This window comes from Salmo salar, chromosome ssa16, assembly GCF_905237065.1.
Source record: "Salmo salar chromosome ssa16, Ssal_v3.1, whole genome shotgun sequence".
Taxonomy (NCBI): Eukaryota; Metazoa; Chordata; class Actinopteri; order Salmoniformes; family Salmonidae; genus Salmo; species Salmo salar.
The window spans coordinates 22023333-22050689 of NC_059457.1; the positions used below are offsets into that span (position 1 = coordinate 22023333).

A 27357-nucleotide genomic window follows, 5' to 3' on the forward strand; every position below is an offset into this window, starting at 1 on the left:
TTCCTTTACTGACTGGTGCACGCAATACTATTGCCTCCTTTGACTACTAGCATCCCACTCCCTTTGCCAAAGATCGAGCCCTTTTGCCCGGATCTAGGACTTGAGTTCCCTGCTTACCAGGGGGACCTGAATTATCTGCCCCCTCTCTCCTCACAGAACTCTTAGCCACCACATCGGCCTTCTCATTACCCTCCACACCCAGCCAAATGCACTCAAATCGCTCTTAAAGATACAGTGTACCTGAAAATGTATCCATTCAATAACTATTTGATACAATGTATGCCATTTGATACACATATTTATGAAGTATACTCTCATGTAGTGTGTTATTTTGGCTATAGGGGGCGATGTAGAGTGGCAGACCAATCTAGGTTGGATAGGTGAAAGCATCTTCGTCAGATAACGCAGGTTTGGTTGAAACTATTTTATACAAATGTCCATTTCTTCCAAGCCTAGATGAAGAAGATTATGAAGTAGATCAGGCCAATTGGATTTAGGATTCACCCCTAGGTTTTTCCCCAGTCTTTTGACAATGTCAAACTACAGTGACTAAGCTCACCGACATAGCACACACCCCTGCAGCCACCGCAAGGGAATGTCATAAACCATTTTTTATTTTTTTTATGACAGGAAATTAGCTTTAAACTGATTTTTTCCCACAACCTCATGGCAAAATGTGTAGAATAGCAGGAGATTAGCTATAAAATTGCCATTTTTTCTCTCTGCCGCATAGAAAAAAATGCTTTATAAAAAAAATTTTAGTTGGGTGGGGGGGCGTCTTGCTCGTACCTTCCGGGGCCCGGCGAAACTGCGCTATGCCACTGCCTATGCTAACCATTATGCTGCCTATTAGGCTAGATGGTTTATAGGTCACCCATGCAAAGTCATCCAATCGTAAAACTTTACTGTAGGCTGTGTGTAGCCGGACTGATCATAAGACTAATAATGGGCATACCGGTTGCCTACATACTATGTGGCTCTGCCGCTCTCTGCTGGTTGATGTAAAAATGACGTATTACCTGGACGGGCCTGTTACATAATAAACTAAAGCGTAAGACATTCCTGCTTAATTGTTGCTTTGTATCGTGTAATAATTTGTCCCTGTATCCGATTGTATCCAATCAAGTAAATTGTATGGTCTGGCATTTTCGACTTCAAACAGGTCACTTGGTAATGTTATTGAACCTGCGCGTTCAAATTTTGAAAAATTTTACACATAGCCCACCGTCGCTCAAGGCAAACTAGGCAAATAGCCTAGTTTTGCCGAGTTTGCCTTGAGCGACGGTGAGCTATGCGTAAAATTGTTCAAAATGTGAACTTTTGACCGCGACGGATTGGCTGGTGTCAAACAATCATTTTTCTCGCTTCGATGTATATAAAAAACATATTTAAATAGTGCTGTGTGTGTCATTTTTTTAATATTTGATGGGGACAATTGGGGACAATTATATGGTTGAATGAATAATGCAAATAGTGTCACGATTAAGAGAAAATTGTGTGAATGATATTCAGATGAACACGCCTGAGTTGCCTCTCACCACCCCACTGACCAGACCACTGTGATCTGGTCGGACCAGACAGTGCAGTAGTTAGAGGAAATGTGGGAATATTCAAGATAGAAATATGTGTAAAATTATTATGATTATGAAGAGAATTGTCAGCAGGGGAGGGGAGTACTAAGAAAACGGTAATATAATATATTTATCAGCTAAATGTGAGTAGCAATCTGTTTACAACGTGTATTAAATAATGGTATTAAATGGTATTAAATATGGTATTAAATAATGGTATTGTGTCGGGCAATTGTATCTGACATAGCACTTTGCGTCCTGCAGGGCATCTAAATAATTTAAGATGCTCCGTAACGCGCCTTGAATACTTCATGATTGCATTACCACATTAGTCTAGAATAGATCATACAGTCTGTGCCATTCGCGCTCTCTCGTTCTGGCTTCCACTACTGTAATGCAGCAGCATCCTTGGTACGTGCACAACCACACTCTCCTCATGGCAACACCGAACACAAGCGAACAGAGATCAACCACTTTCAGTAGTAGAACGGGTAGAGCGCTCTTTCTCAAAACGGCTTAAATACACCTCGCTTGACTCAAGTGACCAATGTTGCATCACAGTTCGCCCGATTTTTTCACTGGGGGAATCTAGTCGTGAAAGCCTTTCTGATTAATGTTGCCGAATGCAGGAAATGTATGCCGTGAAAATGGTTCATTCCTAATGTAAGACGTGCAGAAATGAACGCGCCGCAACCCAACTATAACTCAGGGAAATCCACCAAACCCATTGGTGGTGTTAAGCACACCCCTTGGAGCTGTAATTCGATGGTTGTCTATTGGACGGCCTGTACAGTAGGAATATGACTGCCCACTGGCTTTACGAGACGTCAGTATCTGTATGATTTGCATATGCAGTTCAGGTTGCAGATGCAGGGGAGTGGGCATGGTTGGGGTAGCGCAAGTGGACTGAACTTCTGCGTTTGTCTAGCCCACACTGCTATTCTTTAAATGCACCTAACTTTAATGAAATATTGTACCTTCTTTTTCAGAAAACAGTTACAGTGTTTGCATGCATTAAAGTGTAGCATTCATCAGAGCTATTGGAGTTATTTTCTCTTACAAATGACCTGTTCAAAAATAAAACTTGGGAGATTGGTGAGTAGGCTATACTGTATATTTGTATCTGGTGTAATTTTGTATTCTGTTCAAAATTAGAATATTTTCCAAATGTTTTTGAAATAGCTAGATACAATGTTTCACAGGGTGTATGATGTGTTATAGGCCTATGTTGTAGAATGAATCACTAGTCTTGATCATATTTGTAATTTTGACTGATAAGATTAAAAGAGAACCATGCTAAATATTTTACAACCGAAATGTATCGAGAATTCAGATGAAAATACCAAAGATTAGCCTGCCAAACCAACTGAGATTGCCATATAGTTTTAAATCCAAAAGTTATTTTCAGCATTTGGATTCACACTATTTAGGCAACTGCTTTGCCAAATTCCTAAGGACACAATTAAGTTTATATCCGCATGCCATGTTGATATCAAATAAGATGTATGATAAGGATATTATTATTATTACTATGCTATTATTGTGTTATTACCACTCCCCAGCCACTCATGTTAGCATTTAGTAGGATATCTTACAAATCTGAAATCAGGTAAGCCACTGACTAACGTACATTGCGCCTATCCCAATTCCACTGTGCGTGTGACAGCGGCTAACCTGGTTTTAGGGAGACTTCCCTGCCCCTCCTGCCATCGTGGGAATGGCCCTGTCCAGACAGACTTTCTCTAAATGTAACGTATATCCGCAAGCTGTACATCTAGTGCTATCTGACACCTATTATAGCTTTACTGCTCTCCTTGTGGCCTTTCTGAGTACTGTATTATATCCTAGTACACAATCTCTAGACAGACTGTCAGTCAGAGGCCTTTATCAATAGGCTTACTATGGACCTTCCGTCCTATAGACCTTTCATGCCGTCTACTGGGACTCTACTGGTGGTGAGTTTTCCTTTGGCATTGCCTTAGTAGACTTTTATGTGTATTTTGTTAATTAGCATAGATACTTGTATCAATGTATATAACTATGTATACTCAGTTCCAAAACAATACGCTTGACAATGTGTCCCTATGGGGAAAAAAAGTAAACTTTCTATTGAAATCATGTTGCCTCAAGTATATTTATTTCCTTCTTACTGTACAAGCCTGTGTGTTGTTTCAGTATTGAGTTTATTGCCTCCTGGATGACTCAGAGTGACACCCAGTAGATACTGTAGATATGTAAGTCAGACTCATTAACTGTGGCTTACTCAGCATGATGTGAACGTGCAAACGCTCACGGCACCACCCCATCAACAGGCAGTCATGCAGGCAGCAGGGCTATATCTAGAACATTCAGGACTGGCTACAAACAGCCTCTAGCCCCCTACCTCTTAGACCCAGGCACATGTGTACTGTACATTTGAAATGATTGGATAGGTATAAGCAGTATGGCAAAAGTGAAACTACCATCATAGGGCTTATACCTATCCAATCCTTTCAGATCTACACAAGTAAGTCTGTTTTTGGCAGGGCCCCCTTTCTTTCTAGTGATAACAACATTCAATGCCATGCCATGATTTCCAACCCACGTCCTGTCTAGATACATATTGATCTGTCTGGTTAAGGTCATTCTTTATAAAGTTTCTATATTTAAAAGGAAAAAGTTTCACCTGCCTCTTGCTGAAACATCCTAAACAGATTAGGTGAGAGAGGATCCATGTTGAGTGGTACTGTATCTGTGAGCAAACATAATGCCCTCATTAGGTTAGTACCCTGCCAACCCATCATAATCTGTTAATGTTCTACTGTTTCAGATTGCTTTCCTCAGGGTTAGATTTTGAGTGGGTGAGGTTGTGTGTGTTTGTGTGTGAGAGTGGTAGTGCCCTTGTGACTGTTCTGTCTGTACAGGCCACAAAGGGGATGTTTCCAAAGATTAGAGACTAACTGGATGTGATTAAACTGCTCCTGAACTGGAAGACCTTCCAGTGTGATAATCCCTAATAGGAAAACATACATTTTACTCAGTCTGTGTTTTGCTATTTGTTTTTTTCCCACATCTCTCTCTTAACTTCCCATGAGACTATCACACAACATTAGCGTTTAGTGTTTCACTTTCACTGCATACTCATGTCAATGTGACCCTGCAACAGCTCAGTGTGTGTGTGTGTGTGTGTGTGTGTGTGTGTGTGTGTGTGTGTGTGTGTGTGTGTGTGTGTGTGTGTGTGCTTCCCTTTCCCAGGTGCGGTTTAGTGAAATCATACCAGATCAGAGAACTGTCTCCCTCTCTCTCCTTTCTTTTCCCACTTCTCTCACTTTCTCTCTCTCCCTCCCTCTCCCCCTCTCTCTCTGTCTCCCTCTCTCTCTCTCTCTCTCTAGACTATGGGAATTGTAGGGATTTGGGGCTTATCTATCCCCAGCCAAGCCAGACATGTCCTGATCTTATCACCATAATCCAATTCCACGTAATTCACCTTAATATCAAAACTGTTTTGCCCTTTCAAGTAGCTCTGACAAACATACAGTACCAGTCAAAAGTTTGGACACACCTACTCATTCAAGGGTTTTTCTTTATTGTGTACTATTTTCTATATTTTAGAATAATAGTGAAGACATCAAAACTATGAAATAACACATATGGAATCATGTGGTAACCAAAAAAAGTGTTAAACCAATACAAATATATTTTATATTTTAGTTTCTTCAAAGTAGCCACCCTTTGCCTTGATGACAGCTTTGCACACTCTTTGCATTCTCTCAACCAGCTTCACCTGGAATAACTTTCCAACAGTCTTGAAGGAGTTCCCACATATGCTGAGCACTTGTTGGCTGCTTTTCCTTCACTCTGCGGTCCAACTCATCCCAAACCATCTCAATTGGGTTGAGGTCGGGTGATTGTGGAGGCCAGGTCATCTGATGCAGCACTCCACCACTCTTTTTCTTGGTCAAATAGCCTTTACACAGCCTGGGGGTGTGTTGGGTCATTGTCCTGTTGAAAAACAAATGATAGTCCCACTAGGCGCAAACCAGATGGGATGGCGTATCACTGCAGAATGCTGTGGTAGCCATGCTGGTTAAGTGTGCCTTGAATTCTAAAAGAATATCAGTGTCACCAACAAAGCACCCCCACAAAATCACACCTCCTCCTCCATGCTTCAAGGTGGGAACCACACATGCAGAGATCATCCGTTCACCTACTCTGTGTCTCACAAAGACATGGCGGTTGGAACCATAAATCTCACATTTGGACTCATCAGACCAAAGGACAGATTTCCACTGGTCTAATGTCCATTGCTTGTGTTTCTTGTCCCAAGCAAGTCTCTTCTTTTATTGGTGTCCTTTAGTAGTGGTTTCTTTGCAGCAATTTGACCATGAAGGCCTGATTCATACAGTTTCCTCTGAGCAATTGATGCTGAGATGTGTCTGTTACTTGAACTCTGTGAAGCATTTATTTGGGCTGCAATTTCTGAAACTGGTAACTGTAATGAACTTATCCTCTGCAGCAGATGTTACTCTGGGTCTTCCTTTCCTGTGGCGGTCCCCATGAGAGCCAGTTACATCATGCTTTTTGCGACTGCACTTGAAGAAACTTTCAAAGTTCTTGACATTTTCCTGATTGACTGACCTTCATGTCTTAAAGTAATGATGGACTGGTGTTTCTCTTTGCTTATTTCAGCTGTTCTTGCCATAATATGGACTTGGTCTTTTACCAAATAGGGTTATCTTCTGTATACCAACCCTACCTTGTCACAACACAACTGATTGGCTACAAATGTATTAAGAAGGAAAGAAATTCCACAAATGAACTTTTAACAAGGCACACCTGGTAATTGAAATGCATTCCATGTGACTACCTCATGAAGCTGGTTGAGATAATGCCAAGAGTGTGCAAAGCTGTCATCAAGGCAAAGGGTGGCTACTTTGAAGAATCTCAAATATAAAATATATTTTTATTGGTTTAACACTTTTTTGGTTACTACATGATTCCATGTGTTATTTCAGTTTTGATGTCTTCACTATTATTCTACAATGTAGAAAATAGCAAAAATAAAGAAAAACCCTGGAAAGAGTATATGTCCAGACTTTTGACTGGTACTGTGTGTGCCTCAGCTACTCCCCCAACCCACAGAGGTAAGGGTTACAACAGGCATGTATAGAAATGCCTGACATTGACAAAGTCATTAGACAGCTACCGAAGGATGGAAAAAAGGGCTAAATATATGGGTGCACATACAGTATGTAAAGAGATGAGGAGTCTTTTTATGTGCTTTTCTTGGGATTCCTAACAAGTGGTAGCAAGGACAAATATTTACAGAGCTGTGGAGCAGCTAAGCAGAGTTTGTTTCAGGACAGTGGTGGTTCATGTCAATCATTCCATCAGACAGCCACCATGTTTACACAGGTAAACACAGAGAGAGGGAGAACAGTGGGACTGAGTCATCTGACGTGGGTCCAGAGAGAAGTGGGTTTGATCACTGTTTATGATATCACTTACTGTAGTGGTGACATCCCTAACAAGCTTCATTAAAGAGCAGAAAACTGTGAATAAACATTTTACTTTTCAATGCTATCTAGTCTGCTAAATACACTATCAGGACCAGGGCTACTTATCATAAAAGGTTGGATAGATTTCATTCTCATTTTTGATCATTTGCATAGTCTGTTAAAACTAGATTGTACTGTCCTTGTTCCTAGTTATGCACTCATGTCATGTTTTCTTTGGAAATAAGTTCCTTTATATTTTCCATGTTCAATTACCAAAGCAAGTCACTGTGGTTGAGATGAGAGAAGAGGTCTAGACTGGAGCCTGGGAAATGGCGAGTATATGGTATGAAGAAGCACTTGAATAGAGAATGAGCATGCATTAAATGTGTATGTTCAGCCATTTTGTGAGTGGACATGTCAGCATAGCATAGTAATCTCCATAGCAGTCGGTGCTATGTCACACATACTGTATGTCTACTGTATTATAATCACCCCCACCCCCACAGCTGCAGGTGCCAGGATGTGTGCACTACTTCCCTCCCACACCAAGGGAGACATTTTTGTAACAGACTGTGTGAGCCACCTGTGTGTAATGAATTTATTGTGCTTTCTGCCACTCACAGTGCATTGGAAGACTTGCAGTAACCATTCAAAACAGCTCCTTATAGCAGCCATTATTAATCTATGAATACCTATAATAAATGTATTATGCATTAAACAAATGTGCCTCATAGAAAGAGCGACTTGAGTTTTGAGTCAGCTTTATGTACTAGTGTAACCGATGTGAAATGGCTAGTTCGTTAGCGGTGGTGCGCGCTAATAGCATTTCAATCGGTGACGTCACCCGCTCTGAGACTTGAAGTAGGGTTGCCCCTTGCGTTGCAAGGGCCGCGGCTTTTGTGGCGCGATGGGTAACGATGCTTCGTGGGGTGTCAGTTGTTGATGTGTGCAAGGGTCCCTGGTTCGAGCCGGGGTTGGGGCGAAGAGAGGGACGGAACCTACACTGTTACACTAGCATGTGAAATATTTAGAGTTGGACATTCCCAACAACGGCCCATCCTTGCTATATCCTATTGTGTCACTAAACCAGGCCTGCATATGCAAGTACATCTGCAAATATGTGGTTTCTTCAATTCTTCAAAGATGTCTTTCAGAGGATTGAATGTTTTCATTGATTCAAAACACGACAACAACAGCCAGATTATCTAAAACATAATGCCTCATCTTTTATTATATTTAAATACACAGAAAAAGTAATAATTCTCTAGGTAAAAGGTTTCCTAAATTATTTTACATTTCATACATAGGTACTATGTATCGTACTTCATACGGTATACAGTAGCCAAATGCTGTAAATATATTTATGTAGTATATACAGTATGTATATAGTATATCAGTGAAGGCTGCTGGGGAGGACGGCTCATAATAATGTCTGGAACAGAGTAAATGGAATGGTATCAACCATGTGGAAACCATATGTTTGATGCCATTCCATTGACTCCATTCCAGCCATTATTATGAACCGTCCTCACCTCAGCAGCCTCCACTGTAGCATATGTGGTAATCTGGATAATAATAATGACAGACAGTAGTTATAAAGACAAACAGGGGTTAAATATAATATGTGGTGGTGACATTAAAGGGATAGTTCACCCAAATCACAAAATTACATATTGGTTTCCTTACCCTGTAAGCAGTATAGACAATGCATGACAACAATCCATGCTTTGGATTAGTGTTCCTGGCACTGTTTCCTGTAATATTGTAATTTGGGTGAACTATCCCTTTAACTGAACAGTGAACAACTCCTTGGCCCTGCTGTCCCTTGTTTTATCTCCATGATGATTCTCTGGATGTCACGACTGCAAGACACACAAAAATAAGTGGGGATGATGTCTCCATTCATTTGGTTTGGTTTGGAAAACACTTTTCTCCAAACCAATTTTCTTTTTAAGGCGGAAGGAGAGCTTGCTAGATAGAGATAGTAAAGCATGCCCTGGTAGTGGGTAGAAGTTGGCCCTAATCATTGATTCAGAGTCTGATTCTGAGTTATTTAACCACCTAATTGGTTAAAGATTGGGTCATAGGGACAACTGATCCTAGATCTGTGATGAGGGGCAACTTCTACCTCAAGCATGCTACTTCTATTTCCCCATTAAAGCCAGAGAAACAGTCCAAATACCTCAGCAACCTGGAGGGAGGAGGGAGAGCGCACACACACACACACTGTGGAAACCCATTCCAACCGGTTAGGAGGAAACCCAACATCCCACATACTAGGCCATGGCCCTGTTTCAGTACTTCTGAAATGCATTGTTCCATCCTCTGTCCTTAGAAGTAATCACTCATCTGAAATATCATGGAAACTCTTACTTTACACTATCCAATCAAGTTGGATCAGAGATTACGTCACGGAAGGGAGGAAGGAAGGATGCATGTTTAAAGTATTCATACAGGGCCCATGACCTCACACGGGAGAGAATGGACTGTGCAATACACCTTACAGAGTTCTGAGGTCAGGCTCTCTCTCTCTCTCTTTGGAAGTCAAAGGTCACCAACATACAAGACAATATGGAAGTAATCTTCCAAACAGAAACATAAAAGCCTCTCTGACACAATAATCCAAAATATATATTTTACACTACAGCCCGAATGGTCAGTCGTTGAGCCTTTTTTATCAATTGTAAGCAGTAAAAATGTGTAAAGTGTGGTTGTGTTGAAACACAGCTGTCTGTAGAGAATAGGCCTGTTGTTCTGAGGGTGGAGAGACACCCTGCATCGCTGGACTGACTGGGGCAGGGGACACAGCGACATACTGTGGGGAATCATGAAGCACTCACAGCTGCACCACCCGTCTGGATGTTACAGCACAGCTGGAGTGGAGGGAGCAGCAGGAGGCAGAGCTACTGGTAGTCCACAACATGCACACACACACACACACACACACACACACACACACACACACACACACACACACACACACACACACACATACACACACACACACACACACGCACGCACAGACAGACAGAGAGAGAGCCTGACGGAAACAGCTAGAGAGAGCGGTGATCGAGAGAGAGAGACAGAAGTAAGGGAAAGAGAGAGCGATTGGGATGAAAAAGAAAGAGAATAGGGAGGGGAGATGTGCAACTGAGTAAGATGTTAGCAAAGCAGAGTTGAATAACATGATTGTAGACGGACCAATATAACAGATAACCAGAATGATCAGGGAATCAGATAGCATTAGAGGCGTAAAGGGGCAGTCAGAGGACAGAAGAAGGTCGTTAAGGGAAACCTTCAGGGGCAGGGAGGGGATTGGGGGCTCCATGCGAGGACCTCCACCCTTAGTAACAGAAAAGAGGGGTGTGGCAGCCAGGCATGGCCCCCCAAAAAAATCAAGCCGAGGCAGGGGGGAGGGAGACAGGGTGGGGTAGCGGCAGGTAGAGTGTCACACATACACACCCTCGGGGTTGAGGCTGGACACCAGCGGGTTCTGCAGGTTGCGGGGGTGTCCCAGGAACTGCTTGGCTGTGGGGCGGGGAGGCGACTCTGAGGGGAGCAGGCCCAGGTCTGGTGGAGAGAAAGATGGAGGTTTAAGGTAAGCAATCATCTGAGTGTATGTATGTATGTATGTATGTATGTATGTATGTATGTATGTATGTATGTATGTATGTATGTATGTATGTATGTATGTGTGTATGTGTGTGTGTGTGTGTGTGTGTGTGTGTGTGTGTGTGTGTGTGTGTGTGTGTGTGTGTCTGTACCTCCATTCCTGTATCCTTCCTGTAGCAGGTGAGCTAGTTCTAGCTGGTCGCTGAGGTCTGTGCGTGAGTGTGTGTGTGTCGGCAGGACTCCCGCCTGCTGGATGAACTGCTGCAGGTTACACTGCCTCAACTCCTTGTTCAGCTCCTCCAACTCCTCCTGTTTCTCCTAGGGAGGGACACAGAGAGGGGGCCAGGACAGTCACACCTAATCCCAAATAGACCCCTACAGAGAGGGGGCCTAAACTGACACACTTAATGATCCTATAGGTATAGGTATTGGATAGGTCAAAAGTTGAGAATGGGCTTTAATGAGCAAATCTCTCTCCTCATTTCTCTCAAGGGAAAGAGGATACCTAGACAGTGACACAATTGAATGCACTCAAACAAAATGTGTCTTCCACATTTAACCCAACCCCTCTGAATCAGAGATGTGCAGGGGGCTGCCTTAAATCAACAGCACCCAGGGAGCAGTTGTTGGGGGTTAACTGCCTTGCTCAAGGGCAGAACGACATATTTTTCCAATTTGCCTGCTCAGGGATTCAAACCAGCAACATTTCAGTTACTGGCCCCACGCTCTTAACCGCTCTGAAATGTACATAGGACAGTTTCAGTCATGTTTGTATTTAGATACAGAAAATGAAAGAAGTGGTGAGATGTTTTCAACATGAAAATGTTGCTATTGCATGAATCAACTCCTTTGTTTTCTGGGACTACCTCACAAATATCCTAATATTGAATATCTGAAATGCTTAGTTGTAATATAAATCAATCACAAATATAGAGCTAACTGGCAGATTTGCAAGGTTACTTGGACTAGTTACATAATCATAGGAACAAACGCAGACTAACAGGCGCCGAGTTCTTTCAAAGGCTGTAATTCCTATTCTCACCACTAGAGTGCAGCAACAGCCACAGCATTCATCTCAGATGCCAGATGCTCATCATCATTAACGAACAGTCAGTCACCTGCTGCATAAAACTCCAGCTCGCCACTGCTGCCTGCAAAGGTGTAACATTCATGAACATACAGTTCATAAGCTTGTTGCAATCAGCAAGGTATGTTTAAGTGTATAGATGCCCATCAATTTGAATTGAACTTTGAGTTGGGTGAAAAAGAAGAGAGAAGCCACTTGTCTTGCCAACGTCAACTGTAAAGTCGCTCTCGGAACAGTCGAGAGAGAGAAAGGGAGAGAGGGGGGGGTAGATAGAGAGAGATGTGCTCTACACCCTGCCGGAATGGATTAGTTGTGGGAAACAATTGACACCTGCAGGCTCATCTCCATTCAGATTCAGTGTTTATAGTCACATGTACTGGGGTTGCAGGTGTGTTTGTATTGTACAGTGAAAACCAGCAAGCTATGGCCCTGTACCAGGCAGCAAGTCGGTCCTTCCTCCTTGGAGGACCATTTATACAGGGCCAGGTAGCAGAGTGGTTAAGGGCGTTGGGCCAGTAACCGAAAAGTTCTTGGTTTCGAATCCCCAAGCCAACTAGGTGAAAAACTGTTGATGTGCCCTTAAGCAAGGCACTTAACCCCAATTGCTCCTGTAAGTCGCTCTGGATAAGAAATGTTGTGACTGACTAAATGAGTCAGTCATCATGACGATGTAGACCAAGTCACACTCCCACTTAGATGATCAACTGGCCTTCTAATGTAGCACAGCTGTTACTAATGGATCCCCAGAAGATGGGTTGTAATAGTCTAAGAGTGCCTATGGCCCTTTCTTAATGTGGGATGTAGCAAATGCACTCAACCCACATGAAATACATTACAATATCATTAGCTACATAATAAAATAAGGGGGGTGTATTTGCACAATCAGTGTAGCCTTCTGTTTGTTTTCTTGGATAAACTTTCCAAAACCATTCTTCTACCTTGTAAAAAGCTGTTCTTCCTACTGAAACAGAATGTACAATTCTGGGTGTATCTGACCTGAACAGTAGCCCTGATCCACAAAGTGGCTCTGTTCGAGTATCAGGTTTCATGTGGATTATGATGAGGCTTGTGTTTCCCTCCAACTGGGTAAGGCTATTATTCACCAGGCACTGAAGGCACAGCCTCACCACAACAACAACATTAGAGCCTCACCAATATGTTTTTTGGGGTCCGATACCGTTTCTGATTTTTTTGGGGGACAAAACTTTCCGATACTGATATATCTGCCGATATACTGTTTTACAGCGGGGAAATAAAAAAATTGCCATCCAAAAGAGCAATTGTCCACTAACTATGCTACAAACGTTGTGACAATAATGACACATAAGAATGTCCACAAGTGTTCAGATAAGCATGAAATTCCCTTTTTCATCCTATTTTTTGAATATCGGTTATTGTGGAGTTATCAGCCGATACCGATATAGCATTAAAAGGCCAATACCGGCCGACAATATCAGTGAACCGATATATCAGTCCGGCTCTAAACAACATTACCGTCTCCAACTGTAAGCAAACTCTGACAGACCTGCTTGTGGCCAAGTCAAGCCAAGAAAATGCACTTGTGCAAATGAACAGTGGTGGAAAAAGTACCCAATTGTCATACTTGAGTAAAAGTAAAGATACCTTAATAGAAAATGACTCAAGCAAAAGTGAAAGTCACCCAGTAAGATACTACTTGAGTAAAGGTCTAAAAGTATTTGGTTTTAAATATACTTAAGTATCAAAAGTAAATATAAAAGTATGAATTGAAAATTTCTTATATTCAGCAAACCAGACAGCACAATTTTCTGGTTTAAAAAATGTACGGATAGCCAAATTTACAGATAGCACACTCCAACACTCAATTTACAAATGAAGCATTTGTGTTTAATGAGTCTGCAAGATCAGAGGCAGTAGGGATGACCAGGGATGTTCTCTTGATAAGTGTGTGAATTGGACCATTTTCTGTCCTGCTAAGCATTCAAAATGTAATGTGAAAGTGTATGGATAAAAATTACATTATTTTCTTTAGGAATGTAGTGAAGTAAAAGTAAAAGTTCTCAAAAATATAAATAGTCAAGTAGAGTACAGATACCCCAAAAAAACACTTAAGTAGCACTTTAAACTATTTTTACTTAAGTACTTTACACCACTGCAATTGAATAATGATCTTTATTCTGTTTTGATCTTTTTCTCCATTTAAGATACAAGAATATAAGGAAGTAGAGGTACTGTCAATGTCATACGAATGAGAGTACAGATTCATATATGGGAGAGTATATCCAATCGGTCCAGATGAGAACTAGGCTGTCACAGCCAATCATACCAGTCAAGCAAGTTCAGTCAGACACCCAACAGGGGTCACATTACAATTCATAGCAAACATTCTTCCAATTAGATACAAGTTGGATTTAAGTACAAAACATTGTTTAATTTTGAGCAAGTTTTTTTCCCAATAAATATACTGTAGATTTCCCCATCACCATTGGAATCAGAGATCATATTTACTTGTTGTTGAGTGTCATTGCACTGATAAGTGTATATGTGTGTGTTTGCTGCAGTGTGCTGGCAAGAGGGTGGGAGCTTAGGGTAGCTACACCAGTGGTTCCCAAACATTTTTGATAAAGCTTTTCAAATGTTCTTGTGATCCACCAGATCACAATGTAAAAGATCACTGCAGACCACCTTTAATTGACTGATGTCATTGATTGGCTCACTTGGTTTCCCAGGTTTGAATCAGTTTGTCCCACACCATTGACCCCCCATTTGGGAACCACTGAGCTTCAACCATTGAGCTTCTTGTGGGTACTGGGTAGGTGTGTGGGTGAAGGAGAGAGCGAGCTACACCCCTCTCTCCAGGGCCCTGCCCTCTCTCCTTACCTGCAGCAGTGATTCGGCCTTCCCCAGAGCCTTGTCCGTCTCTGATAACGCCCCCTCCAGCTCCTCGCTGTGCCTCCCCTGGCTCTGTAGCTCCGCCCTCATAGCCCCTAGGGACTCCTCACTTCCTGCCTGATTGGCCCTCCCTGGCTGGGCGACGCCCCCTAGGCTCTCCCGTTGGATCTGCTGCTCAAGCTGGGCGGAGCGAGACGAGAAGTCGTGGAGTCGCCGGCCGCAGTCGTCCATCTTGGAATGGAGCTCCCCCAGCCTCCTCCTCATCCCCCTCTCTCTCTCCACCTCCGCCTGCAGCTCTTCCTCCCAGAACGTCTCGTGGGCCAACTCGGCCTGGTTCCTCCTGGCTGCCTGCTCCAGAGCTTCCATCTCCTCCGGGAGACGTGCCTCTGGAACAGCGGAGGGGGCCGGGGAGGCCCTGTTCCAGGACCGAGAGTCTCTCTCCATGGCTTCCAGCTGGGCCTCAATGGCCCTCAGCCTCTCCTGCTGCTGAAGAACCTGCCGGAAAACCTCCTCTTTGGACGGACCCACTGGAGGGGAGGGAGAGGGAGAGTGGGGGGAGGGAGAAGGGGAGTGGGAGTGTGGGGATGGAGCATGGTGGGGAGGGATGGGGCTGGGTGAGGCCCTCTGTTCGGGGGAGTCGCGGGGAGACTTTCTGATGAGCTGCTTGGCTTTGGTTCTGGGGGAGGTGGAGGGCCCCAGGTTGAAGGTGAGGGACTTCTTGGGCTGGTTGTGTTTGAGGGGCTCTGGGTCGGGGTGTTTGGGCAGGGGAAGAGGGGTGATCCGGTCCTGGCTGGAGCCAGAGCCAGAGCCAGACCCTGGTCCATCACTGCTACTGGGGCCGGTGCGGCGCAGGAAGAACTGGACATCGTTGCTGTGCTGGCCCAGCTTGGCCAGGGACTCCAGGGGCTTCTCATTGGCTAACAGTTGCCTCTCTGAGTCCCTCAGTCTCTGGATTAGCACGTAGCGACCCGTCTGACCTGTGGCAGGAAGAGAGCGGGAAAGAGATCGGGAGAGAGAGGGAGAGACAGATAGCCACAAATCACCACACATACCAGACATCACCACACAAATACACAGTAAGTGGGCATCATGTTGACACCCAAAGTTCCATAATCTATACAGTTAACTGCTAGTTGCCCTCTCTGGCTCTGGGCTATGGCTAATGGCTATACAAGACTCTAAACTCTAGGTCTGCAGTCCTTCAGTCAACTCTCTCTCTTTCTCACTTATCTTAGCAATGAAGAATATGAGTAGAAGACTGTTGTATAAGTCTTATACAACATATAAACATTTTCAAACAAACTGAAATCTCCATGAGGACTCTGAAATGAGGACAAGCTCTCCCTAATGACCTGGCAGCCGCTCACGCACAGAGGAAAGGAAACTGCTAAATATGGAGTTTAGTTTTTGGCACTGCGGTATGCGGCTTCAGTACACCCTGAGGGTGTGGTGACAGAAGCTTGCTCCATACCAAGTCAAACACTAGCCCATTTCCCCCTTGGCACTTCTTTGAGATCAGAAAGGATGGGATAGGTGGAAGACATATAGTAATACAGGAGTTCCACCTTGCCCTATGATCAGTGGGATTTTCACCATATTGCTGAATCCTATCCAATCTTTTCAGATCTAGTTAAATGACTATGGGGTAGGGGCCAGTCAGGGTTGGTTTGGAAAGAGCCTTAAGGATGTCGAGGGACAGAACTTGCACCCTAGAGAGGAAGAGGGACTGAGATACTGACCAATGGCCTGAGCCAGTGCGATGACCACATCCTGGCAGGAAGTCTCCTCTGATAGGCCACAGACCACGCGCACCACTCCATCCACCCACACCTTCAGCTCCATCTGAGACGCTACGAGATGCGACAAGGACTTCAGTTCAGATCCGCTTGGCTTGGCTCGGTTTGGCTCAGTTCAGCATTGCATGGTGCTACTGACTCCTCTCTGCAAGGAAGAGAAACATGGATAAGATTAAACAACACCCTCACAACCAACCAACCAACCAACCGATCGTACCGAAATACTTTACTTGTTACACAGAACATGCCGAACTTCCACAACGTTATCTAGCCAAAGGGGGTGAAAAAAAGTAATCCCTCAAGACAGAGCAGCATAATATTGTTGCTAACTTTAACACACCCTGTAGGCATCTGTGTCACATACAAGTGGCCCATTTCCTTCTCCATCTGTTGATTATTGAGGCTATGGGTTTAGCATCTCTCCTGCAGGCTCTATACGTAACAGAGCCGTTTTGACGTCAGGCCCTGCGTATGTGTGACTGAGTCTACCAGTAGTGACTGAGGTTTACATTTCCAGCCCACTGCCCCTGGGGAGCTGAGCAGAGCCGAGTATTGCGTTCCTGAAGTTTCCTGTTGGTTAGTTAGAGCTCCGATGGTACCTCACGGACCCGAGAGCGTCAACACAGATCTGTAACCCAATTAAATTCTCCACTTCCCTCCTTCAAAGATGTTAAGACAGCTTATTGCCAAGAGGAGTGGACAGGCAGAATGCACTGTAGCCACTCGGTGTGTGTGTGTTCCACTTTGATGCCTCCCACCAGGAGCTGACCTGGCAGACCTGGAACTTCAGAGACTGTCTCTGGGAAGAGCAGCGCAGCCTAACACAGGATGAGATTTAAGCCTGAGTGTATTTCACAGTGATGAACAGGAGCAGCACTTACCACTTCCCTGTGTGCTGATTTATGTCTATGCTTGATCTGTATTCCACTAATAACAAGGCAATAACATGCGTAGCCTGACTCAAAGTCAATAAAGCACACCCAGAGACCTTATTTTTATTTTATGACAGTAGTAGTAGGCTAGGCTTATAAAGTGTCTCATTTGGCACATGATAACTCAGTAAGGCCAAAGACACCAATATGGCAGCGTGATCCTTAGAAAAGTTCTGTCAACATGAGTAATAGATCATATGACCCACTTGCTGTGTAACTGGCACACAGCACAGCTAGTGTTCGAGCTCCTCCCCCTAGCCTAGCCCCTCCCCCTCCTCTCGCTGAGGTGTTTTTACCCAAATCCTCTATTCTCTCCTCCCCACTGAGTGTTGACTGTGGTCCAGGGGCCACCAATATGGGAGCTGCCCAGCAGGAATGCACTGACTTCATCGAATGAGCACAAGAATTCCAGCTTTCTTAACAAACCGTCATTATTACGGTTTATATACCATTACTAGCTCCCCTCCCTGTGACCAAGCTACCCCCAACATTACTCATGATGTGGTATTTACAGGCCAAACACTGGACGAGCTGGGGAGCAACAGGGGAGCTCATTTGGCAACAGGACACAGAACTTTTCACAACACCACCACACAAAGGAGTCACAACTCAACATTGCCACATTTTGATCTAATCTTCCGGTTACTCACACAGGCTGTTTTCATTTAGAATGCAAGTCAGGGAGGGAGGAAGGGTTAATCTGCTTATCAACCTCACCAAAAGGGCATTCTAGCACTATGGTGGAATTGTCACGACTGGCCAAAATAGTTTTGCACTGTACTGCAATAACTATGTCCACATAAATAATTCACACAGACCAAAGTGTGTTCACTCTATTCGAGATGAGATAAAATGAGTCATTTATCTCTATCGCATTGCTTATCTCCTTCCTTATCTCTCTTTCCTTCCTCTGGTATCGGTCAGGCCGAGAGCAGTGGAATGCTACCTTACAGGCCTGTGTGAGAGAGAGAGAGAGAGAGAGAGAGAGAGAGAGAGAGAGAGACGCTGTAACAAACTCTCCTTTGTCTGTGAGAAGACTAGGACTCTAAAAATACACTCAGTAACCCAGTAAATCAAACATGGCATGCAACACCAACCCATCACAGTGGCCTGAGAGAGACACCGCTCAACACACTCAGGTAGGAAACTGGAACAAACACTACACCTGAATTCCACAAAATGGCTTCCTTTCCTTGTCACTTGTATTGATCCTTGCAGAACTGGATGATAGGTGAAAGCAAGTGTAAAAGTTGATATAGGCCTTATCTAGTGTTTTCAGATGGTTGTAAAATCAGGTGGTGAGATAAGGTGAGGACATATTAGATAAGAAGAGGGTAACGCTTTGGATTAACAGAGGTATCTGTCCCCTGACCCCTATACATTAGATCAATCTCATATAGCACCTCACCTGGCCAAGTCTTATTGTCCAAACGAGCCCTAGTGTGTTGGGGGTCAAGTGTGACAGGTTCTCACGCTCCCTATGACACCCTGTGACAGCTTAGGAGTTGAGTGTGCCATGACAAGCTGTCCTCCCACAAAAACACACCTCCTAGACAGTGAAATGTGATCAAGTACACCAACAGGAAATAAACCAACCACGTTACTGCCTGGCTATTCTCACTGTTTGTTTGTCACAGGAACAACGGTGGTATCTATGGGGCAGTTCCGTGTAAAAAGCCCCATGAGCACTATCATGTGAAGTTCATAGGAGAATATACAATTTGGTGTCAAATGGAAGCTAAGAGAAATTAAGGCATATGTGTTTTTAACCATTTTCCAGGAATAAGCTACTTTTTTTTTTTTACTGTGCTCTACTGTATACTGTGCTGTCCAAACTTGTGAAACATCGACGTCTATAATTGGTTCAGATTTGGTCCAGCCAGGGAGGACTGACCAAATTTTAACTACATTCAACGTCCAATGATGTGCACTGTCAGTCGGTGCTTGTTACAGTAAATAGAAAAAAGGGTAGGTGTCATGGCAGGTGTCAGTAAGAGCTGGGAGAAGTGTCATTATATTGAGAGAGGAGAGAGAGAAAGGGGGAGAGTGAGAGGGAGGGGCTGTCAAGACTGTTTTCACAGTCTTGTCTTGACCACTAAGCTGAACATAACAGTATATCAGTGGAAGGGAGGACAGTAGCAGGTGACCAGTAGAAGGGAGGACAGTAGCAGGAGACCAGTAGAAGGGAGGACAGTAGCAGGAGACCAGGAGACCAGTGGAAGGGAGGACAGTAGCAGGTGACCAGTGGAAGGGAGGACAGTAGCAGGTGACCAGTAGAAGGGAGGACAGTAGCAGGAGACCAGGAGACCAGTGGAAGGGAGGACAGTAGCAGGAGACCAGTGGAAGGGAGGACAGTAGCAGGAGACCAGTGGAAGGGAAGACAGTAGCAGGTGACCAGTGAAAGGGAAGACAGTAGCAGGAGACCAGTGGAAGGGAGGACAGTAGCAGGAGACCAGTGGAAGGGAGGACAGTGGCAGGTGACCAGTGGAAGGGAGGACAGTAGCAGGAGACCAGTGGAAGGGAGGACAGTAGCAGGAGACCAGTGGAAGGGAGGACAGTAGCAGGAGACCAGTGGAAGGGAGGACAGTAGCAGGAGACCAGTGGAAGGGAGGACAGTAGCAGGTGACCAGTGGAAGGGAAGACAGTAGCAGGTGACCAGTGGAAGGGAGGACAGTAGCAGGAGACCAGTGGAAGGGAGGACAGTAGCAGGTGACCAGTGGAAGGGAAGACAGTAGCAGGTGACCAGTGGAAGGGAGGACAGTAGCAGGAGACCAGTGGAAGGGAGGACAGTAGCAGGAGACCAGTGGAAGGGAGGACAGTAGCAGGAGACCAGTGGAAGGGAGGACAGTGGCAGGAGACCAGTGGAAGGGAGGACAGTAGCAGGTGACCAGTGGAAGGGAGGACAGTAGCAGGTGACCAGTAGACCAGTGGAAGGGAGGACAGTAGCAGGAGACCAGTGGAAGGGAGGACAGTAGCAGGAGACCAGTGGAAGGGAGGACAGTAGCAGGTGACCAGTGGAAGGGAGAACAGTAGCAGGTGACCAGTCGAAGGGAGGACAGTAGCAGGTGACCAGTGGAAGGGAGGACAGTAGCAGGTGACCAGTGGAAGGGAGGACAGTAGCAGGAGACCAGTGGAAGGGAGGACAGTAGCAGGAGACCAGTGGAAGGGAGGACAGTAGCAGGAGACCAGTGGAAGGGAGGACAGTAGCAGGAGACCAGTGGAAGGGAGGACAGTAGCAGTAGACCCAACTGTGGTTTTTGACTACTATGGTTTCCCATTGTAGCCAATTCAATTGCACTAATTCCGTTACATATTCTTCAGCAAATCTGTTACTGATTTCGTAACAGAATGATGAGTTTTAATCATGTAATAATTCCTAAACAAACTTGATATCAGTAAAAACACTATAACTAATTGGTAGGTCTACCTTTACTTGTTACTTCTGTGAACTTTCATTATCCTCCCTCCTCATGAGGGAGAGAAAGAAAATATCTAAAAGACAGAATATCTAAAAGACAGAATTACATGGCACAAGGCAATGTTTCTTACATTTATACAAGGCATATCATTTATCCAAAAAATAAATATAAGTGTTAATATTAGTCAGGGTTCTTCACTTCAACAGTATTATGTTTTGATGTTTTTATAATACCTTTTAAGACTTTTTCTGACAGATGTTGTCTAAGACCCCTTTTCCATCTGTTTAACCAGAAATCAAAGCCTTTGCTTCTTCCTCATTTCTTACATGGAAAATGGTTGAAACGTATAGTGGAGGGCTAAATTATTGACACCGCTGATAAATAAAGTAGTCAAAAGTTTAGTATTTGGTCCCATATTTTTAGCATGCTATGATAACATCAAGCTTGTGAATCTACAAACTTGTTGGATGCATTTGCACTTCTTTTTGGTTGTGTTTCAGATCAATTTGTGCTCAATATAAATGAATGGTTAATAATGTATCGTGTCATTGTCACGTCTACTCCCGATCCACCTCTCCAGCGCTCGACGTCTCTAGGTTTACTAACCACCGGTCCTTGCATGGAGAAGCTGGGGGTCATGGTCAGTCTCACATCCGGATACTGGCTTCTGTCCCACTGGCAGGTGGAGAGGACCAACCAGGAGCTGGGGAGGTTCCTTAGGAGTCACTGTCAGGACCGGCAGGGGGAGTGGGCCTCAGAACTCACTTCGTCCCTCCTCCACTGAGCTGTCTCCCTTCCAGTGCGTCCTGGGGTACCAGCCGGCCCTGGCCCAGTGGACGCCGAGCCAGACCGAAGCCCCTGCGGTGGATCAGTGGTTCCGGCGTGCAGAGGAGGTTTGGAACGCTGCCCATGAGAGGCTCCAACGCGCCGTCAACCGACAGAAGGACCAGGCGGACCGCCACCGCAGTGAGGCTCCCGTGTTCCATCCTGGTGATCGCATCTGGCTCTCCACCAGGAACCTCCTGCTCCGTCTGCCCTGCCGGAAGCTGAGTTTGTGGGGCGTTTCAATGTCCTCCGGAGGGCCATTGAATTAACATACCAATTACAGCTCCCCACTAACTACCTGATCCCACCCTATTTTCATGTTTCCCTCCTCAGGCCGGTGGTTCCTGGTCCCCTGGCTGATGCCGTCCCCCACGACACCCCTCCACCTCCCCTGGATGTTAAGGGAAGCCCTGCCTATGCCGTCAGATCCCTCCTGGACTCCCAACGTCGTGGGGGTCGGCTTCAGTACCTGGTGGACTGCGTCCCATCATTAGGCACACCTGGACTTCATCACTACCCTGATTTCTCCCCTTTTATTTAGCCCTCAGTTGTCATCAGTCCTTAGTTGTTATTGTTTTCTCCCACATTCAGTACTCTTCTCATGTCATCAGTTCATTATTCACTTCACCTTCTACACCTGTTTACTGACTCCTGGTGTGTTACGTTACGCTCATTTTGGAGTCACTTTTATTGTATATTAGAATAGAATATGTTTCTAAACACTACTACATTAATGTGGATGCTACCATGATTATAATCCTGAATGAATTGTGAATAATGATGAGTGAGAAAGTTACAGAGTGTGAAAGATCATACCCCCAACAAATGCTACTCTCTCGAAATTACCAAAAAACAGGGGATATGACCCTCTGTAACTTGTTCACTCATCATTATTCATGACCCCTACCTTTCTGGAGAAAAGAAATGTATTACACAAACTCTTTCAGCAGATTTTTCACCTAGTTGGCTCAGGGATTCGAATCATCCACCTTTCTGTTACTGGCCCAAGGCTCTTAACCTCTAGGCTACCTGCCGCCCTGACACAGCATGCCAACATGCCACCAACAACAGCATGAAATATCATACATAATTAATCATGCACATCTATCCTGGGATAATGTAAGTATGTCCAATGAGACGTCCAGCAGCCTCTGACAGCTTCTCCAACCCCAACTGTCTTCAGGTCGACTTCACCACATCCTTACAGTGGCATTTCAAGCCCTGACTAACACTCATCTATGTGGTTGTGTGAAAGGTGTGGAGGATCCACACAGACCACTCACACATGTTCAGAAACACATCCACCACCACTTTCCAGGTTTTCAAAAACACAAATATCCACCCAGGACCTCCACACCCAAAAGTCTCAGAGAACAGACAATTAGCAGCCCAGAAATATCCCCCGCCCCGACCCCATTCCCTCAACCCACCCTAAATTTCTCAATGCTGCTCTGCTCATGCTCATTATCTCCTAGTTCAGCCCAAATCCACCCAAAGAGACAGAACAGTGATTACAGACATGTGCCCTTCCCTTCTCTCACTTCCCTTCTCTTTTCATGCCTCTCATCATCATCACGAAGCCTCCAACATGGCTGCTTGCTACACACACTCATCATTATTCCAATGGAATAAACAAACACTGACACACAGGTCTAGTCTGGTGCTCTGAAGGCTAAGGCTGACTCTTGCCGCAGCTTGTTCTAGGGTTAAATAGGGTGAATAATGAGGTGTTCTTCCTCAAGAGAGAGAGAGCTCTTTGCCCTGATAACCTCTAACCATGGTAACCATTGACACATTCCTGTGGTGACTAACTCACTTGATAGATCACTCTAAACACACACACACACACGCACGCACGCACGCTCACGTAAACGCACACAGATTCATACAAGTACGCAGTTTTTCAAAAGTATCTTTAATCTGATTATAATCTTTTTGCTGGTAGCGTGACTGCTGACGCAAACGCACACAGATTCACACAAGCAAGCACACAGTGGTCCATGCCAACCAATTCTAAGTTTCCACCGTACAGTAGAGGTGATGGTCATTCATTGGTGACATTTGTCTAGTTTAATGTCAGCCGAACTACTAGGGTCACCTCTGAGGGGGACAGGAACACACATCTACACTCGACCAAGCACAACAGACTCAGTACAGGTTTTCCTCAAGTGATCAGCATCAAAGCCCACACCGACACACAGCCAGCATGTATCTTTCCGTCTGTGTGTAAAAGAGTGTTTGTATCTGTATGAGTTACAGTTTCGGCCTGTATACAGCACAGGGCCCAAGACAAGTAGAGCATGAAGAGGCCTACATATGTACTCCACAGCTGTTCATAGAGGGGAACACGCATACACACACACACACTTTCACAAAGACACACCTACTTACTGTACGCCAGACACACCTTAGAATAAAGGATATGGGAAAACTTTCCGCATGTGCTTTAGGATATGAATCCGATCCAACACCTGCCCCTTAGGCAGTGAAAAGCAAGGAGCGGTATGGGTGGATGTGTGCCCACACTAACTGCACTACATGCTAATTCAAATCTATCCCCGCCCCTCAGAGATAAAGCACTGTTGACACCAAGGCCCAGAGAGAGAGAGAGAGAGAGAGAGAGAGAGAGAGAGAGAGAGAGAGAGAGAGAGAGAGAGAGAGAGAGAGAGAGAGAGAGAGAGTATCCCTTGTCACTGAGTAGTCACATGGAAGAGAGGAGAACAATGAGGAACAAAGGCCAGTGTACAGCACACACACCCTCAAAGATGACGCACACACACAGAGTTTCAAATACGTTCTCATTCTCTATGAAACACAAACTTTAAAACATAATCTCTGTTCTCCCTCTTATCCTCACTCACAGGCAAACACACACAGTCCTTGACACACCAACAGCCAGTACCAGTGTAAGTATCACCCCCAGCTCCCTGAAGTAAACAGTGTGATAATGAGTGTCATTCTGGCAGTCTGGACAGTGGGCAGTGTCCTAGCGACGGGCACGGCTCTGCCTGCTGTGCCACTCTCACCCCCGGGCAGAGACAGTAAACAGCTGGCACCAACCACCCTGGTCCCATTTGCACTTTGGGGAGACTCATTGTTACAATGGTCACACGTATTCCTCTGGGTTCCTCTTGCTTTGCAGCCCAGAGACACTGATTGCGGCTCCTATCCGTAATGTACAACAACATGGTCTGTCACAATGGGCTCCACATATTTATGTCGTCATCACGCTCGCTTTGTTTGTTCGGCTTGACACTCATGACCGGCTTTGTTGGTTCTGTCCGTTTTGTCAGGCAGTCTGTTTTATGACCATTCTGCCCCAGGTGGGACAGCGATAACGCTATAATAAAACTGTTGATTAAACTTTCTTTTGTCCTCTCTAACATCCATTCCCTCTATTCTTCTTCTGTCCCTCCATCGTTCAGAGCAGCTCCACAAGTGAGACAGGTAAGACTAATAAAACAGCCAATTAGGTCAAATCATCGTCATCTGCATCCAGCAGGGTTCTGACAACATAACCACATCACCGCATGTCTCCGCTACCGAGCATGTATAAAAGAAAAGATGATACACACGTCCAGTGGTTTGGAGCAGGTGCTAGATGTCAAGGCACAGGCTCAGCAAAAAATAAAAGAAGACTCAAGAGTCGTCTTTACAAAATGTTTATCACAAAATGTTGTTTCGATAACCCACATGGGAGCATACTGTAGATCTTGAGTGTGCAGTCTTGTACTTTTTTTGCAACAGTACAGAGCAAGCAGCCTAGCAGTTTCTAACTTCTGAGGAGGAGGAGAAAGACAAGAAGCTGTCACATTCTGACACTCTAAACACAGACATAAAAAGCCCACAAAACTGCATCCTGCAGTAGGCCATATCTAAGCATATGTGTTCACATGCAGAAGTGATTAGCAGTAGCTTTGTCCTCCTACAGAGCTGCACTGACTGACTGACTGACTGACTGACTGACTGCAGTAGAGAACAGGGAGTGGTCACAGGCCCTGGAGGAAATAAGATCTGTGAACTCAAGCCTCCACATGCTGGCCTAAAAAGGACTTTAATTCCTGGAGAACTTTTCAAACAGGACCACACCTCAGACTCGAGCGGATTAACCTTTACTGTCTGTGGCAATGTAATAAAGAGGTTTGAACAACAACAAAACCTCAATGGAAGGTTTAGTTTATTAGGAGGTCTTAGCAAAACAAAAAAAGCAGAAAGGTCCCTGTGTGTGGAGGTAGAGGCAGGTTTTTTCTCCTGTCTTAGTCTGTATAGCTGTGTGTATGTGTGTGTGTGTTGCGTTTTTTCTCTCACACAGAGGGGGCCAGGCTGCTCTGGCCTCTCTAGACAGCCTGGTCTCATAGACTAGACGTAACATAGTAAAAGTAAATTCGGGACACACAAATTAGCATGATACTGTATGTTACGTTTGGTATTGTTGCATAAGACAGAAGGTTACTTGAGTAAATAACGAAAGTAGGTTGGTTGGTCGGTCAGGTTGATGGGTGGAGGTATAACGCAAATGTTACATTTTCAAATCTCATCACGGACAACTTTATAATTTTTGGTAATTAGCAATTTTGCAACTACTTACTACTTTTTAGCTACTTTGCAACTACTTACCATGTTAGCTAACCATTCCCCTCACCTTAACCTTAACCCTGTAACCAACTCCTAAACTTAACTTTAACCCTAACCCTAATCCTAACCTTTATCCCTTAATCCTAACCCCTAGCCTAGCTAATGTTAGCCACCTAGCTAACATTAGCATTAGCCACCTAGCTAACGTTATTCACAACAAATTGGAATTGGTAACACACCATATGTTTGCACATTTGTAACATATTGTACGAATCGCAAGTCGTAACATATCATATAAATTGTAATATGTAACATATCATACCAAATGGATGACAGACATCCAAAATGAATACACACCATACGAAATGTAACATATCATTCTAATTGGCATGTCCCGGATTTACATTTAATATGTTACGTCTACCCCTGAGTCCAGGTTGGACACAGCTTGCTAATTAGACTGAGCGGTTGCCTGGTTTTCCAGCGAATGGAGCGCAGAAACAACTCATGAATAATGCATTTCACAGCACATTAATTTGGCAAATATTTCTCGGAACAAATCCCAAACACGTGACCGGTCGGCAGAGCCTCTTTGAAAATATCCCCTCTGTCTGTCTGTCGTAGCACTATTCAGATGCTAATGACTTAGCAGGAGGCATCATAAACTGTGGTAATAAGTGGTTTGAGCCACTCATATAGAAGAACACTTCACTGCTACAGACATCAATATCAACTCATTATTGGCTTGCTGAAGCCTTATATCCTCCAGGTTTGTGGGTTTATTTGCTGCAAGAATGACAACATCTTTTATAATAAATCTGTGTTCTCAAAGCCTGTAAACAGTGTTTTAGTGGTTAGTTAATAATGTGGACACCTGTGTCTCTACGGCTCTGTGAAATGACAAGGCATATGCCAGCCAGGCATTGCTGAGCAACATCTCACTCAGTTTAAAAGATGCACAGTAACCACCCAGTTGGATACATATAAACCAACAGTAGCAACATACAGTATAAACACTAACAGCAGCAACAATAAGGCTAACGGACAGACCGACAGAGACAGACACCCAAGACATTCAGAGTGTCAGTCCTGCAGCCGAACAGCACAATGTGAAAACCACGGTCTGGGTGAAATCCCAACGATCATCAACTAGCTACCAAGCATGGCAATACTGACAAAGGAGTTGACATCT

The 27357-nt window shown here is 44.6% G+C and overlaps 1 protein-coding gene across 3 annotated transcripts in view; it reads right to left on the reverse strand.

The window, feature by feature from the left end:
• Window positions 1-8249: 8249 nt before the first annotated feature.
• LOC106573359 (ras association domain-containing protein 8) overlaps window positions 8250-27357 on the reverse strand; it is a 55927-nt gene continuing 36819 nt past the window's right edge. For 2 of the 3 annotated variants that reach the window (XM_014148342.1, XM_014148341.2), the window contains exons 2-6: window positions 16358-16559; window positions 14607-15595; window positions 10813-10978; window positions 10511-10618; window positions 8250-8910 (exon numbers count right to left, since the gene is read on the reverse strand). In XM_014148342.1, the coding sequence (XP_014003817.1) occupies window positions 8879-8910; window positions 10511-10618; window positions 10813-10978; window positions 14607-15595; window positions 16358-16460 (1398 nt within the window). In that variant the 5' untranslated portion in view covers window positions 16461-16559 and the 3' untranslated portion in view covers window positions 8250-8878. The remainder of the gene's footprint in view (window positions 8911-10510; window positions 10619-10812; window positions 10979-14606; window positions 15596-16357; window positions 16560-27357) is intronic. The other variant, XM_045697042.1, reaches the window with a different exon arrangement.